This window comes from Pogona vitticeps, chromosome 12 (assembly GCF_051106095.1).
Source record: "Pogona vitticeps strain Pit_001003342236 chromosome 12, PviZW2.1, whole genome shotgun sequence".
In the NCBI taxonomy this organism is placed as follows: domain Eukaryota; kingdom Metazoa; phylum Chordata; class Lepidosauria; order Squamata; family Agamidae; genus Pogona; species Pogona vitticeps.
This window is the reverse complement of record NC_135794.1, coordinates 606,479-622,100: the sequence shown is the minus strand read 5'-3', so window position 1 is coordinate 622,100 and position 15,622 is coordinate 606,479. Positions and strand designations below refer to the sequence as shown.

Sequence of the window (15,622 nt, the reverse complement as noted above, 5' to 3'; positions counted from 1 at the left end):
AGCAGTCCTGTCAACACACAGGGCACAGAACAGAATCGGGAGAACTGGTTGGGTGAGATTCCCACAGTCCAAGTCACCCGCTCCCCTATCCAGACTGACCTGCTCAGGAGCACAACAGGCAGGAAACCCTTAAAGGGATCCCTCTAGGGCCAAGCCTACATGGCCTTGAATTCCAGCTGTTTGCACGACTGGGGACCGCCGGAAAGGGGAAGAAGGCAAATGGGGAGGGCGGGGTTGTCCAGCAAGCACACTGTATGGGCAGCACCTGGCCCAGGTGTCAAGAAAGAGGCTCTTCCAAGGGAAGCACAAGGTGCCGTTGGGCTGGGCTGGGCTGGGCTGCAAGACAAGGGCTGGGGCACCCCTCGTTTGGTATCTCTTCCCTCTACACACATTCATCCCCAGAGGAAACTGGCCCCCACCCAAAATGCAACGCAGGGAAGGCGGGACGGAGGGACCCCGCTCAAAGGCTGGCTCAGCCACACGCCGCTCACCAGCCCCACAAAGTCCTCTCTGTTGAGCCACTGCTCTCTTAACCACGAGCGGTGAGGACCTCTCCCAGCTGCAGATCGCGCTGACTGAGAGGGAGAGCCTGCCTGTGAGTTTAAGGCGCCAATCCCCTACAGAGGTCAGAGGGGCTTACTTGGAGTAGACAGATGGCCTGTGCTTTTGCATGCCATCTAAAACTCCGCGGTATCTTACTCCGACCTGCAGCAGCAACAAGCGCTTCTCAGGGGTGTCACCTCCCTTTCTGAAATTCAGCAACTTGGTGAAAACAACAATTACCCAGCCACTTGAGTTCATTTTATGGTGCAAGGTCTGTTGGAATTTATACCAAACTGCTTTATTTTGCTGTTTTAAGTAATTTTTAAAAACCTCTTTCTCTCTTTTGTATTCTGTTTAATCTGTTGCTCTTACTATGCTGTTGGTTTACTCTTTTTTTTTGTATAATTTGTATTAGGTGATGGTTACACCTTTAGGAGTTTTTTTTTAATCCCCAGCCTGACATATGGACTATAAACATTCAAATAAAAGGAGAAGAAAATGCACATGGATCGCATGAAGGGCACAAGGAAGAACTGTGGTTATGATGGAGCCCAGGCTAGCGCACCACGTTCTCCCCAACAGTGAAGTGGGATCAAGAGCCACAACTGCACCAGGAACCCCAAAGGGGGGGAGCATCGTTTTCAGAAGCAGGGACGACGCAGTGCGTTCCAGGAGCTGCATCCCAAACCGTCCTGGAGCACATGGCGTGGATTGCCTGGCGCAACCCACCGTCTTGCGCTAAGAGTGCATCCACCAGTGAGCACACGATGCCTGACTGCAGAAGCCAACCGAAACACGGTTGCATTAATTTCTTCCCAATTTCCTCTCCTACCCCAGTTCTTCGACTCTTGCTTCTGAAAGGCCTCCTTTCCTGGTGTCCCTCGTGCAGCAGCCACTGCTGTTCCTGTGACCTCCCGTGATGCGCTGATCAGTCTCGGCTGCAAGAGTTGCCATGTGGCTCAATGCTGCTGACGGCATGAGCGCCACGGCCTCATCACTCCGGGGCAGCTGTTGAATGACACGAAGCGCTACTCACAGCAACCACAATCCTAACCTGTCAGCAGCCAAGCTCAAAGCAAACTTTTAACTTCCTCCTAGCCAGGGACAGCCCAGAAGTTGCCGGCGACATGTTCCCGGCGAACTTGCTGATGAATGCCTCCAGGGGCTTTAACACTGGATGTAGAATAAGCTGGTTATCTTAACTGGATATATGAATGCGGCCGTCTGGACAGCTGACACCAAAGCACGCAGGCTGGCTTGCTGGGGGAAGCAGTAAAAACCCGCTCCGGTCAGAGCTGGCAACACAAGAGAAGGGGGAGCGCTTCCGTTAAAGACTGCAGGGCTAAAGAAACCAGACATGGATGGATGCAAATGGAAAAGAGGGTAGGTATCAGAAGATGCACAGTTTAGATAAGAGTGGGAAGGAGGTTCAACCGCTTTATTTTAAAACGATTCGATGTGGCCACAGAGAGGCCTGCCCGGCCCTTCTCGGCCTGCCACGTGGCACCTGAAAAACCCATCTGAATTTGGCTTTCTGGTTCAAAATTCCTGGAGAATGGAACCACATTTTCCCTGGGAGTAGATTATGATATACTTAACCTCTTTAACAGAAGGCATGCTAATGACTAACCGTGAGGGCTAGATTAACCCATTTTACCTTAACCAGTTTATCATTCCAGATTACATTTTAGCTATAAAGCAGACCCCGGAATACTCATTGCAACTTCAAAGGCTGCCGGTCTAAATAAGTAAGCCAACACTTCAGGTTTACTCAGAAGTAAAGCTCACTGTTTTCAGTATGACTTCATTCTGAACAAGTGCCCTTGGAATTACAGTTCAAAAAGACTTTGAGCCTAGAGGTATAGAGCACGGACGCAGACATCACAGAATAAACAATGCCGCCCCCCCTTTTTTTTTCCAGAAAGAAAGAAAAAGGAGATTAGATTAGGCTGGGCTGGACTGAGCCGACAGGTAAGTCTGTAGATAGGTGACAGATCGACTGAAAGATCAAGCCATCGACAGATGGATGGATGGATGGATGGATGGATGGATGGATGGATGGATGGATGGATGGATGGATGGATGGATGGATGGATGGATGGATGGATAGACAGACAGACAGACAGACAGACGGACAGATTAGATCAAGTGTGAGGTGCAAGAGAGCAAGCTGAGGCTGAGGAGGAACTGAGACGCGTGAGGTACAGCTCCCTACGGCTGAGCTGCAGCGCAACGGCACGGACCGCCTGCAAGGCCTCCTAAGAACGTCTGAGCAGCCCTGCCGGATCAGACGCAAGGGCCATCTGCTCCAGCCTCCTGGGCTCAACGGTGGCCAGTCCACAGGGTCCAACAGGAAGCCCAGAGGAAAACACAAAAACGGTTGCCACTCCCTGGCAACAACTAGACCGTGCGCTGTACGCGGTGGCCTGTGGCCTGGGAAAGGCGAGGGTTCGTGTCGCTGCTGTCAGGAGCAGCCACCAGTCGACGTCTCCTCTAAATCGGCCTTGATCCCTTTCGGCGGTTTCGTTTGTGCCAAGCAAGAGGCTCTGCTGGGGCCAAGGCAGGATCCATTGCCTCCACCTGGTCTAACAACAGGGCAGACAACACTATTGTCTCATCAGCGCACTCAGAGACCATCGCTAAACAAAGGGTTCCACCTCCCCGTGTACACAGGCCGCAACACCGTACACAAAAACAGAAGTCAAAGCGGGGAAAGGATTAACTTATCAACAAGTGGTTATTTTTGGGCTGGGTTATCCTCTTAGCTAGCCATTCACCGTGTGCTTGGCCAAGGTCACAGGAATCAAGTAGAACGTTAACTTGCCTTCCGGGCAGTGACCTCGCTCCGACGGGAGGGGTGGATTGTCCTTCCCACCGGGCATCAGCTTGTGGATCTGTTCCGCCCTGAACGGGAAAGGCTGGCATCCGACGGACACCCATTGAGCCGTTCCCGATGATACCATTGGGAGGCCAGCGTTGGGCCAACTTCCTCGGCAGCCTCGTGGCCGAGAGAGGCTTGGACCCAGGAGAACGGCGTCCACGGAGAGACACAGCGGCAGACGCCGAACCCGAGGGGAAGGGGTGGGAAGCCCAAGAGGAACAAGACACCGGGCGATGAGACACCCCCGTCAGGGTCTGAGCTTTCAAAGAAAGAGCTGTGTCGGTCGGTGCAAACAGATCCAAACAAGAAAAAAGAAGTGGGGCTATCCACAAAAGCCCAGTCTGGCTGATCCAGAGGGTCAAACCCAACTCCTCCCCACCCACCCAGGATTGGCCCTGAAACGTCCTGCTCCCTGGGGGCTGCGCCTGGGGAGCAGCTGAAGGAGAGCGGCTCTGGGTCCTCACCTACAGCGTGAGGATGCGTCCCATTGGCGTCCAGAGGTGGGTCGCCTGGAGGGGACGTGGCCCAAACCAGCCCCCCCCCCCAGACAGCCAAGGCTCAGCCCTACCCTAGGATCAAGGAGGGCTGTTTATGCGCTCCCTGCCCCGGCCGCAGACACACACACCCCAACGCCAAACTCAACACAGACCCCCCTGTGCCCCCCCCCACAGACACACTTTTCTCTCCTGTGACTTGTAATTCCTGCTTCACAACGGAAACACTGCCAATTACTGGGGAGGGTCTCTGACAGATACTTCACTGGGGTTGAATCTGAGCCGCCCCCCTAACGACTGAGCCATAATTACACTGTTTTGCAAGTGCTCGTCTTTCGCCGCCCAGGACGCCAGCCTCCACCCCACCCCACCCCCAGCTCTCTTCATCGAGGGACAGATGCTCAGCAGGGAGCAAAAAGCTCCATCACTGAGACACAGGAAGGACAGGGGGGCAGGGGGGCATCATTTAGGCCAACCCTGGCCAGGGGAGGCTGAGGAGCCTTAGCACCTATAATTGCATTAACAATCCTTCTAAGTGGAAGACTAATTAAATCTGAGCAGACGGGGGAGGGGGTGTTGGAAAGCAGCCCCTTCCGTACCTGTGCACACACACACCCCGGCTCAACCCCATGTCCTCTTTCTAGGGCGGAGAGTCCAGCTGGGCGGGCGCCCCCTCACTGACCTCCACGGCCTCTTCCAGGCTCTCCCTCAGCGCCTGGAGCTCCTGGCCGTGCTGTTCTTTGAGCCGGTCGATCTCCTGGTCGTGGCCGGACACCTCTTCCTTCAGGGCCCCCTTCAGGGCCGTCAGCTCCCGCTCCCGTTTCCTCAGCAGCTCTTCCAGCTGCTCTCGGGCCACCAGGACGTCCTTCAGGTCCTCCTTCAGCTGCATCAGCTCCTAAACCGGGAAAGAAGGTCTCCTCAAGCAAGGCCCAGACGGAGCTTCCTGGACAAACCGAGGAGACCCTTCTGAGGCCACCGGTGGCACATTCTTCAATCCCAGGACCTTCCAGGCGGGCGGGAGGGCAGGCTGAGCCACCCCCACTGATGCAGGAGGAGAAAGCCACCTCTGGGCGGGCCCAGGTAGGTGCCGCCCGTGGAGCGCCTCAACAGGTACAGACCATCTCGGGGTAACAAACCAAGGCAGTCAAACGTGGCATTCTTGAGTGGGTGCCCGCCCTGAAGGGAGGGTTTCCCAAGATGTAGTGGGCCACACAGAGAACTAGTAACATCCACGACTCTCCCAATGACCAGTGGAAGGAAGCACAGCCGGTGAAGCGCTCAGCGCCGCGAGAGGCCTGCTCACTTCCGTCCAGGACAGAGGAGAGCCCCTCACCACCGCCACCACCACCACCGCCGGCCCTGCCGCAGACGCCCATCCCTCTTCACAGAGCCCACCCACGCCGGCTGGACCCCCCGCAGCTCACCTCAGCGAGGATCTCCCTCTCGCCCTCCCCGGCGTGCTTCGCCCCATCCAACTCATCGTGCATTTCGGAGAGCTGGTCCTGCAGGTCCCGGATTTCGCTCTGGTGCTGTTCCCGCTCCATTTTCACTTGGAAAAGCCTGAAAAGGGAAATGAGGAGAGTGCCTTTCAGGGATTTCCTTTCACGCACGGTGCCGGTGGCCGGCCCCATTTCCTGAGAAAACCTTCCTGACTTTGGGGGCAGAGGAGGAAGAGAGAGAGAGAGACTCAGAGGCCTCCACCTTTCTGGAAAAAAGGGAATGGAAGACTTGCTGGCAGGGTGTGGGCGTGCGCCGGGCCTGCCTCCACCTCTGGACTCGGCTGCCTAGAAGGGGCAGCTGGTGTCCTCTGTGATGATGCTGCCGCTGGTCCTACTGATCTGGCTGCCCCGGCGCTGGAGGTCACTCAGGATGCTGGGAATCAGAGCCAAAGCCACAACAAAGGAACTGGGAATATCTTTTGACGTTTGGAGGCTGATTTCCGAGGGAAACGAATGAAATCCTCCGAGGGTCATCATCAACTGTGTGTCCTGCACACTTTGCGCACTCCTAAGCCAGGATCCTATTGAGCTTTGTGCATTTAGAATTACATTGGTATGTTTAAAGGAAGAAAAAAAGTGGCAGAGGGTTCCGAATTGGAAACAAGAAAGAGGACTCAGCCCGTGACTTGCAGACTTCTAGGATCAGGCCCAAGAGGAAGCAACCTCACAGACATGGGCACCACAACACACACACACACACACACACACACACACACACACACACACTTTCCTTCTGCATGAAACTCACTCCTCTAGATTTTGCCTCAGGTCCCTCTCGGTTTCTTCCAGACGCCTCTGAAGGGCATCCTTCTCCTCCAGACTCTTCTCCAGCTGCTGCTGAAGCTCCCTCAACTCTCCCCTCATGGCGTCTCTTTCCTCTCTCATGTTCTGCTGGTTCTGAAGAGAGGAGATCAGAAATATATGAGGATGGTCAGCTGTGGAAGGAAGGAAGGAAGGAAGGAAGGAAGGAAGGAAGGAAGGAAGGAAGGAAGGAAGGAAGGAAGGAAGGAAGGAAGGAAGGAAGGAAGGAAGGAAGGAAGGAAGGAAGGAGTGGGGCCATCTGAAGCTGTGAGGCCCTTTTTTAAGAAAAGGGAGAAAGAGGAGAGAAGCATTGCTCTCTAACTCAAGAGATGGCTCTTTGAAAATAAGGCCATTTACAGGGATTAAGTGGAGCCGGGCCGATGTTCAGCGGCGTTGGTGTTGCCTTTTCAGTGGCACTCGGCTCCCTGGGCAGGATCTGTGTGCATGGAGGCAGTTCCACATAGCCCAGCGCTGCCAGCTCTGACTGGCAGCAGCCAAGTATAAACCCAGTGTGGCATCTTTCTCATCGTTCTTTGAGCACTGAATCTTGAAGGGGGGGGAACGTGAGGGATGGCATCTGGGGCCTTCTGCAAATAAACCAGAGGCTCTGCCACTGAGCTGTATACCCCCTCCCCAAATGGATTGGCCATTCCCTGGTTGCCCTGAAGACCATCTGGATAAAGAGGGTAACAGAACCAGGGACACGACTCAGGATCCGTAATCTCTAAATCCATCTGTGGCTCTCCTTGTTCTGCCTCCCCCGCTTTGTTATGACATCATAGAACAATTTGAGGGGCTCCACAAAGTAGATTTTCTCCTGCTTTTGAACGGGGTGGGGGTGGAATAATTGGGGCCGGGGGGGAGGAGAACGGGCAGGAGGCCCGTCACCCTACCCAGACTTCCAGATCCAGCTTCTTCTGCAGCTCCGAACGCTCTTCTTCTAGCGCCTTCTTTTGCTCCACCAGCCCCTTGACTTCGGCTGAAGTGTCAGAAGCCTGTCGTGGAAGAAGGAGAGTTTGTGCGAAACGTCACAACGTGCCTTGTTTTTGAGGGGCCACAGCCTGGAATTAATCAGGGCACACACGGTAGCAGGAGGGCACCCTTGTTGACTCTGGGCAGGAGCCAGCCTTGGCACAATCAGGCGAGGGGCCCCGAACAAGGGACGTGGCTCTGCCCGGGCAGGGCCGACACGGGCGCGGGGAGAGGGGAGGCTGGCAGCCTGAGGGGGCCGTTGGGGAGGGGTGGCACCGGTGGCGACCCGGGCACGTCGGCACCCCATCTGCGCACACCACACCCCTGGACTCAACCAGAAGGACTTTTGAACAATGACCCCGAGCCTGTGCCTCCGTTCAGGTGCCCAAACGGGCAGGGCGGGGGCCAGTTCTCCTCCTCCTCCTCCCCCCCCGCAGGAATTCCACAGAGCTGGTCAAGCGCCAGGGAGGCCCTTCTGCAGCCCAGGTGCCTTTTCTACCTGGCTGCTCCCAGCTGCTCTGGACTTCAGCGTCTGGATCTTCTCAAACACCAGGTTGACTTTCCGTTTCGTTGCATCGTCGTTCTCCCCACTCCTGAAACGAGGACAAAGATCAGCCCCCCGAGAAGGCAAGATTTTGGGAGATCTAAAATGAAAAGCTCCCTTATCACTCCTTCCTTCCTATGCAAAAAGCCACTTGTTTTCTTGTTTATTTATACATACCCCACCTTTCTCCTTGAGACTTACATCACTCAAAGCAATATTAAAAGCTAAGAAGAAATGAACTGTTCAAATATTAAAGAAGAATGAATAACATCTTAAAATGTTAGGAAGAAAACATTTGGAAGCCACACAAGACCCACCGACCCCCCCAAGGTCGTGGCTGACCTTGTCTCCTAGAGAGTAGGTCAGCCACGAAGGGAAAAGGACTGCTTAAAAGGAAACGTTTCGGCCGGCTTGCTTGCAGGACAGCAAGGGTGGGGCGCATTGGGCCTCCTGTGGCAGAGGTTTGCGGATCCGTCGAGGGCAGGCAGAGTGGAGGTCCAACCACCGCCACCGCTTCCTAGCAGGTTGGCCAAGTGAGAAGGGGCAAGACTAACAGCTGTGAGCCTGCAAGGGAGGGGGAAGCCAGGCTGAAGCGGGCCAGACCCCCCCCCAACCACCCCTCCCAAGCGGTTGTATTTTCAAGCCATCCCTCCAGATGTGTAGGCAAGACCACAAACCCTTCCTTGAGATAGTTGTAGAGGATCTGCTTGGCTGTCTCCTCGTTGGTTTGCTGCGAGAGTTCCTGCGGGCCCTTGAGGAGATCTGGGGTCACCTGGGGAACACAGAGCGAGGTGTCAGCCCCAGGCCCCGCGGGGGGGGGGGAATCCAAAGAGGGTTGGCCCCAGAGCTGCAAGCAAGCTGGGTGCCCCGGGAAGAGGCACAGAAACCTTCGTGATGGCACAGAGCCCCACCAACAGCCCCGGTCTGCGCACAACTGCTCCCACCACCTCCAAACACAGGTTTTGAGGTGAAATACACAGGATTTAACCAACCAGTCCCTCCACATGCCCAGAGTTACATCTTTGAAGGGGCTTAAAGTTTTCACAAAAGTCCCCGCCCCAAGTTACCTGGACTTTTGAAGAGGAAGCAAATGGTTTCGCAGAATTTTTCTGAGCCTCAGCACGGTTTGGTAACAAGAGAGTGGACGTCATCGTTTTATTTTCCACTTTTCTGTTCAGTATCGGAAGTGTAGACGACTTATAAGCCACACTCTCGCTGGTGTTTTTACTTTGCTTGTGATACCGCAAAGAGTTGAAATAGGTGCCGGGGGGGCCTCTGGCCATCGCTGGTTGAAGCTTGCCCACCGTCCGAGGGGCCACCTGCTGCCCGAGAGAGGCTGGCTTGCGATCCGGGGAGAACGGCTTCTGCAGGCTCGCTTTCGCAGGCCCCTGGACCTGCTCCGAGGACATCTCCAGATTTTTACTAAACTCTTCCAAGCCATCCGGACTCAGCGGGAGGCCAGGCAATAAGGCGCTGTCTAGACTCCTGGACCTCTTCCGGTCCTCCGGGTGGATCCTGCTCCTCATTCCCAGCCTGCCTCTTCGGTGGGGGGCGACTTTCTTGTCAAACTTCTCAATGAGTTGGTCGACGGCAGGAATGGAGCCGGTGTCGATGTCGCGGCCTGTCCCCGGCAAAAACGGGATGTACCTCCTGTTCTCGTGCCGATTCACGTTGTCGGCGTAGATGGCGCACTCTTGGTCATCGAGAAAGAACTTGTACAAGGAGGCTGCGGAAGTGGGGGTGGCGGAGGAAGACGAGGACCGCCGGGAGCTGTCCAGAACAGAGCCGGCCGAATCCTGCCTGCGGAAAGGAAGGAGATCAGGCCTGCATTTCCTGGGCTCCTGGAGGGTGGGCGGGCTTACCGTGTGCGAAGACCCCCCGCTCGAGGAAGGAGATCCATGCGTTCCATTAAGACTTTCCGCAGCCCCGGAGCGCTCCAGATCCTGCTTGCTCGCGTCTTCTCCTGCGGCAGGCTTGGTCAGATCCACCATTTTGGGTTTCGGTTTGGCCAGTTCTGCTAACTGGAGGGTGGTTCTATTGAGCGGTGCGACTTTCAGGGGTGGGCTCCGAGACTCTGCGTCCGTTTTTTCTTCATCCGCAAGAGGCTTTGATGTATGGAACGGGGGGAACGGAAACTCTTCCAGATTCAGGGCATTATTTTCTGGATTGTACGGCTGCAACAGTTCTGGATGCCTCTGGAAATTCAACAGGCTGGAAGACTTTGGGAGCCCAGCTTTGATTTCTAAGCTGCTCTTCTCCCCATCATCCACGCTGGCCTGCTTCGTCCTTTTGAACGTACTTGGCAGGGCCCTGTAAGTGCCCGAACGTGGCCTGCCTTCACCTGTGGTCTCCTCAAGTTCACGGGAAGAGCTGGCGCCTGGGACTGATCTATTAAGGGTCTGGGTGGCAACCTGCTGGCCATTTTCAGAGGCCGTGTGGTTTTCAAGCAACTGCTGCTCTGCGTTGTTGAGCACAAGGTAGGGATGGCCGTCAATCCCTTGCACTCGGATGCTGACCCCGTAGGTTCCTCCCTTTGGGCCGGGCAGACTGTTTGCCACTGGGGCATCCTCGCTGGCCTGCTTCAGATGGAGAGGCTCCCTGTCCCGCTGCGGTTGCAAAGCCCTGAAATGGCCCAGGTAGGGCTCCATCCTTCACATGGGCCCCAGCCCTGCAAAGAGGAGAGAGGAGAACATGAGTCGCCCGCAGCCTCGTTGGGCCAGTCCCTGGGGAATCCACTGAACAGGCCTTTGGGGCCGACCCCGGACAACGTGGCACCTGAGGAAAATCTGCAACACACCTCCCACGTCCACCATGACAACGGGGCACCCCATGTGCATGGAAGCGCATGGCGTCTCCTTGTGCTGTTCCAGGCATTTCCATGGGGTTCATGGAGGAGAAGGAGTAGCAGATGGTGGCCATGCCTTGGATCGCCTCCCTCCCGTGCCCTGGACGGCTGGCGAATGCCCAAGGAAACAATGGGCTGCCAAATTTGCATCCAGCAGACAGCAATGGTTTTATGTCACTGGCAAGCCCCGGAGAGCCACGTGGCCGATCAAGACCGAGGCCCGCCCACCCTCGCCTCCACCCCAGCCCGCCGGCCCCTGCCAGCTGCTCGCATCCTCCTTACAGGCCCTTCCTCTGTTCTTCGCCCACCAGGTGGGAGAGGGAGCCTCAACTCATGCCGGGGCCTTCTCCGCGGTGGCTCCCTGGCTTTGGAATGGTTTGTCCCCAAAGTGAGTCCTTTGGCGTGCAAGTCAGTGGGCTGCGTGTAAGCGTGGGCTTTTCAACAGGCCCAGGAAGCAGAGAAACCGGGGTTATTTTTTTGGGGGGGTGCCATTTAATACTAGCTTTGCTCATCTGCTATTCCTTGTTTTAACGCTGTTTCGTGTCTGTTGCCTTATTGTTTTTCATACATATTTGCAAGTTTGATTTTCCAACTGCTGTTCTTGGTGCATTAGTTTGACTGAACAGTAGCAACCCAGACATGCCACATATAAATAAACTCCTATGTGGCAAGCACTTTTTCCAAATGAGGAAGCCAAAGCAAAGAACCAAACAAAAAAAAAAAGTGTACATTTGCTCTTGGGCTCTCTTTTTCAAACATAGATACACACGTACACAACATTGCTACAATGTGTCCTTCAATCAGGTTGTAATTTTAAAAATCAGGCTAGGAAGTTGCACCCTCTCACTCTTGCGCTCGCTCTTTCTTTTGGCGGTGCAACCCCATCTCGCTCTGCACGGAGGAGAAGATTCCAAGGAAGTGAGAAAGAAGGCAAGAGGGATGGAGAAAGCGGGGAGCCAAGCAGGATCTCCTGAGGCAAGGAGTTCCACAGGAGTGGAGGCACTGCTGAGAAGGCACCACCTCTGGCCCAGCCTCTCTCTGTTCAGCCTAATTCCTCTCCCACCGACTCACAGCCTGCAGAGGAACAGGAGGAGAGGGAGGGTTCCCCCCAACGAGGTGGGGGCCCACCAGACCAATGCCCCATGGCTTCCTCCTGCCACCACCTCCTTTCTCCTTCAGCCCGGAAATCCTTCCCCCATTTCAGAGCCCCCCCCCCAAGTGATAAACATCAGATCATAAAGGAACAAAACAGCAACTGAGCTGCACTTTTCCTGTTGAATCAGCTGTTGGGCCACAGCCAGGAAGCACATCTTCAGCACCTGACATTTTGATTTCCCACCAAAGCAAAGGAAACAGGAGGAGAAAGCAAGGACCGAGGAATCGCAACGTCCTGGAGATCCTCATTTCAGACGATGCACTGGGTGGGTGACTGGAGAGAAGCTCGGCCCTCGCCCTCCCTCCTTTACAAGGTTTCGCGAAAGGGCCACCAGTGGCCGAAAGGGGCCTTTCAAGGGTGAAGGGGAGGCTCTCTTGGCCTCCAGTGGGAAAACGCTCAAGACTCTGACGCCAAGCCAGGGCTGGCAGGCGACACAGCAAGCGAGCGTGGGGTTCCCGTTCCCTCTTTGGAACAACTGTGGGTCGCTCAGCAGCCCAGTAACGGGATGAGACCAATCTGCTCTGAAAAAGCAGTATTATGGGCACTTCAGACCAAAGGCCTTTATTTATTCATTCAAACTACAGTACAGTACATGCTAACACATCATGAGTACTGAAATTACATTGGTTTCCCCAAAAAGTTATTAAGGAAGACTTTTGCATCTGAGAAATCAGATTTGCAAAAGAAAAAACATACTTATGTTCTGAAGGCCAACCGCAAAACAAAGCACGCTGATTTGCAAACACTAGGAGGTGAGGGAATAACGAAATCGCCTGCTGTGACCATCACATGCAACCAGCACTTAAAGAACTCCCTCTTCCAGTGATCTGTAACAGACAGGTGAGCTCTTCAGCCAGGGACTGGCCTCACCCCTCGCCCCCTTTGCTCAACGTGGAGAGCCAGCACATCCCTGCCTTTCACCCTGGACAAGGGCGCCACCCACGCCCAGGGGGCACCGTGCGGGACAGGCGTCGCTGGAGCCGGCCTCTGGCCCTGCCCGAGGACGAGGAGCGAGCAGCTCAGCGAGGGCCAAGCCACAGGAAGGAAACTACAGGTGGAAGAACAACGGCCGGAAAGCCAGCGGGGCCCCTCCGGAGGCTCGCATCTCAGCCCCGCCACCACCCCGAGCCTGCCGTGGACTTCCGCGCTCCCTTCAGCGTCCTTTTGTTTCGCTTGCACAATCGCAGCCCACATTTGCTGCCTGGCTTCCAGGTATTATGAGTGCAGGAGACAATCCGGAAAGGATGCCTGCCCTCCGCCAGATCCCGGGCCTTTGGAAACCAACACAAAACCTGAGTGGTTTTGACAGGCTTGGAAGCCAAGCTTGAGCAGAAACAATGTGCAGTTTATATTCATGGGGTGGAGGTGCCTTCCTCCTCCGCGTGGGGGGGCGGGGAGCTGGTGGTGGGAATGACATCGCTCGGCGGCGTAGAAGTTAAGGGGGGGGCAGCCACATAAAAAGCCACGGCCAATACGCTCGGCCCCTTTCTTAGCCTTCTCCTGTGCCTCTTCTCCAGGCCCACCTCTCGTCGGAACGGAGGGTCTCCACCCCTCCTTGGCTGCCCATTTCACACCACAGATTGTTGGGTTCTTACCCAACAAGCACTGAGGCTCTTCTATGCTCACGTGCCTAAGCATAAATGGCACCTCAACCCAGTAAGGTTTACTTCTGAGTAAACATGAGCACGGCTGATCTGCAACTCAGCCAGAGAGGCTTCTCCAGTTGTTGGAAAATTCAAGACCGTGGGTGGCGGGAGGCTTCAGTTGCCCTGCTGGGGGGGGGGTCCCGAGGCAACTGGCTGACCACTGAGCGGGCAAGAGGTTGCTGGATGAGACAGGCCGGTGCTCTGATCAACGATCGGGGCTCTTCCTTGGCCCTTGTCTCTTTGCTGTACAAGATGTACGAAGCCATCTGCATTTTGTGTCTCATTTTGTGACCAGATGAGTTTCTTTGGTCTTTTGAAAGACCTTTTCAAGCCCGCTCGCTCTCTTTTATGTACATCTGAGATCCTTTTAATTGGAGGCAGGGGCAGCTGAGAGCCAGGCATGGCTTCATCCACCCCACTGCCATCTTTTTCCCCCTTGACCATTTGCATTTCCTTACCCTTTTAAAAATTGCAAGAACAGGCCAATTGAGAAGGAACATCTATCAGTGTCAGGACCGGGAGCTGCGTTATAAACATTTTGGGAAAGAAAAACAAGGCATCCCTTTTGACCAGCAAGTGCCTGGAGGGGACGGCTATTGCGCTCTGTGCTCTGCGGTGCGTTATCAGCCTCCTGGGCCAGATCAACCCCACTTAATCCGCAGTTCCAAGGTATTTATGACTTCACTTCTATGGACGTGGACTTCTCCCAATCAGATAAAACCAGCACAACTATTTCCTGCGGTCCCATCAAAAGATAAAAGATACGAGCAGTACCTGGACTCCGTTCAGTTTCACACTCTGGCTCACACCCTGATTTCCTAACTTAGCCGAGGCAGGAGAGGGGTTTCGGAGAACCTTCGGGTCTCGACGCTTCCAAGGCAAGTGGCGTCTGCTCCAAATACTGTCCCCCTGGCTGAAGGCAACCGATGTCACGAAGGGCTGCCACAGCACCCACCCGTCGGTCGGAAGGGCACCCTCTGGATGCTCTTTGGATCCACCCAACAGAGGCTTCAGGGAGACCTCCCGTTTCTGCACGTGCTTTTGAAACCAAAGCCGCTTTGCTCTGCTTCCCTCTCTTGGGATATCAATTCTGACATGCCAGGAATCAGTCTCCTTGTCTGCAAAACAGGAGAATGACAGACAGCGGGCAGGCCCCGTGGCTCCGGCGGCCTTTTTGCCTCTCCTAAATAAGTTGGGACAAATCACCGCGTCCAGGGTGAGCAACGGGGTCTGAATGTGTCAGGGGCTGCTCCCAACAACCCCTGGGATCCTTCTGGCACAAACGACAATCCGCCGCAGTTTAGGAAGTCTGAAAACCTGTCTGAGATTCTCTGCCGAGCCAGGCAACGTGGCTGCACCCACGGCTTCGTTACTACCCAAGTTCGACTGAGCAAAAAGGGGCTCACCTGGGAAGTCTGGGCGCCAGCCAAAGAAGGAAAAGAAAGCCTTCCTCTGTTGCTTGGCACTAAAGGAGAACAGCTGGGGCTTGCTTTTTTTTTTTTTTTTTTGGAGGCGGGGGGAGCCTCTGCACTTGGCCACAGATCACTACTGCAGCTACAAGACTGCTGAAGTCAATCCCCGGAAGATGATGTGTTGTGGTGAGTTATTACTGCAAATGGAATCACCACAGGCGAACAGGTGACTCGTCCTCCTCTCTCTCCCCCCCCCATCCTCTCCCCGCTCTGTCTTCCCAGCCATCCCCCTCCTCCTCTTGAGCAGCTGGCAGCTTGAGGGAGAGAGAGATGGGGGGGGGCAGGAGACCAGGGGAGTAGAGACAACAGCGCAGCTGGGCTGTGAAGGCAGGCAGAGGAACCGGAAGGGTAGCCAGAGGGAGCAGCTGGAAAGGGGGGACCCCAAGAATCAGCGAGGGAGGAGAAATCCCTCCTTCAGAGGGAACCACCCTCGCTGAGCAGAATTCTGAGGCCCTTCAAGACCCGGAAGGGTGGATGCAGCGAGATCTGGAGGCGGGCCACGCGACCCAGGCCACGTCCGTCTTGAGCGCTCAGGCGCCTCTTCCCCATGTTTGCTTTCTTGGCTTTTGAGCATGGCTTTTGGGGGCCCCTTGGTTTTGTTGGGTTTTTTTAAAAATCGATTCTCCCGCCTGCCACATAATGGTTTTATTACAGTTTATTATGCTGTTTTATAGTACTTGATAGTTAACAGATTTGAAAGTAAATAAACACGGAGAGGACTGATAGGGCGTATCAGCCGCGGGGGGGGGGGGGGAACCTCCGTCAGCCT

General features: G+C 55.1%; 1 protein-coding gene across 3 annotated transcripts in view; it reads right to left on the bottom strand.

Moving 5' to 3' along the window:
- Positions 1-15,622, bottom strand: part of CGNL1 (cingulin like 1) — a 48,132-nt gene that overhangs the window by 19,413 nt on the left and 13,097 nt on the right. For all 3 annotated transcript variants that reach the window (XR_013539047.1, XM_020784788.3, XM_072982104.2), the window contains exons 2-8: positions 8,802-10,402; positions 8,412-8,506; positions 7,690-7,783; positions 7,112-7,213; positions 6,166-6,314; positions 5,343-5,478; positions 4,601-4,813 (exon numbers count right to left, since the gene is read on the bottom strand). Coding sequence is in view for 2 of the 3 variants with exons in the window: in XM_020784788.3 (XP_020640447.3) it covers positions 4,601-4,813; positions 5,343-5,478; positions 6,166-6,314; positions 7,112-7,213; positions 7,690-7,783; positions 8,412-8,506; positions 8,802-10,382 (2,370 nt within the window). In the remaining variant the exon portion in view is untranslated. The remainder of the gene's footprint in view (positions 1-4,600; positions 4,814-5,342; positions 5,479-6,165; positions 6,315-7,111; positions 7,214-7,689; positions 7,784-8,411; positions 8,507-8,801; positions 10,403-15,622) is intronic.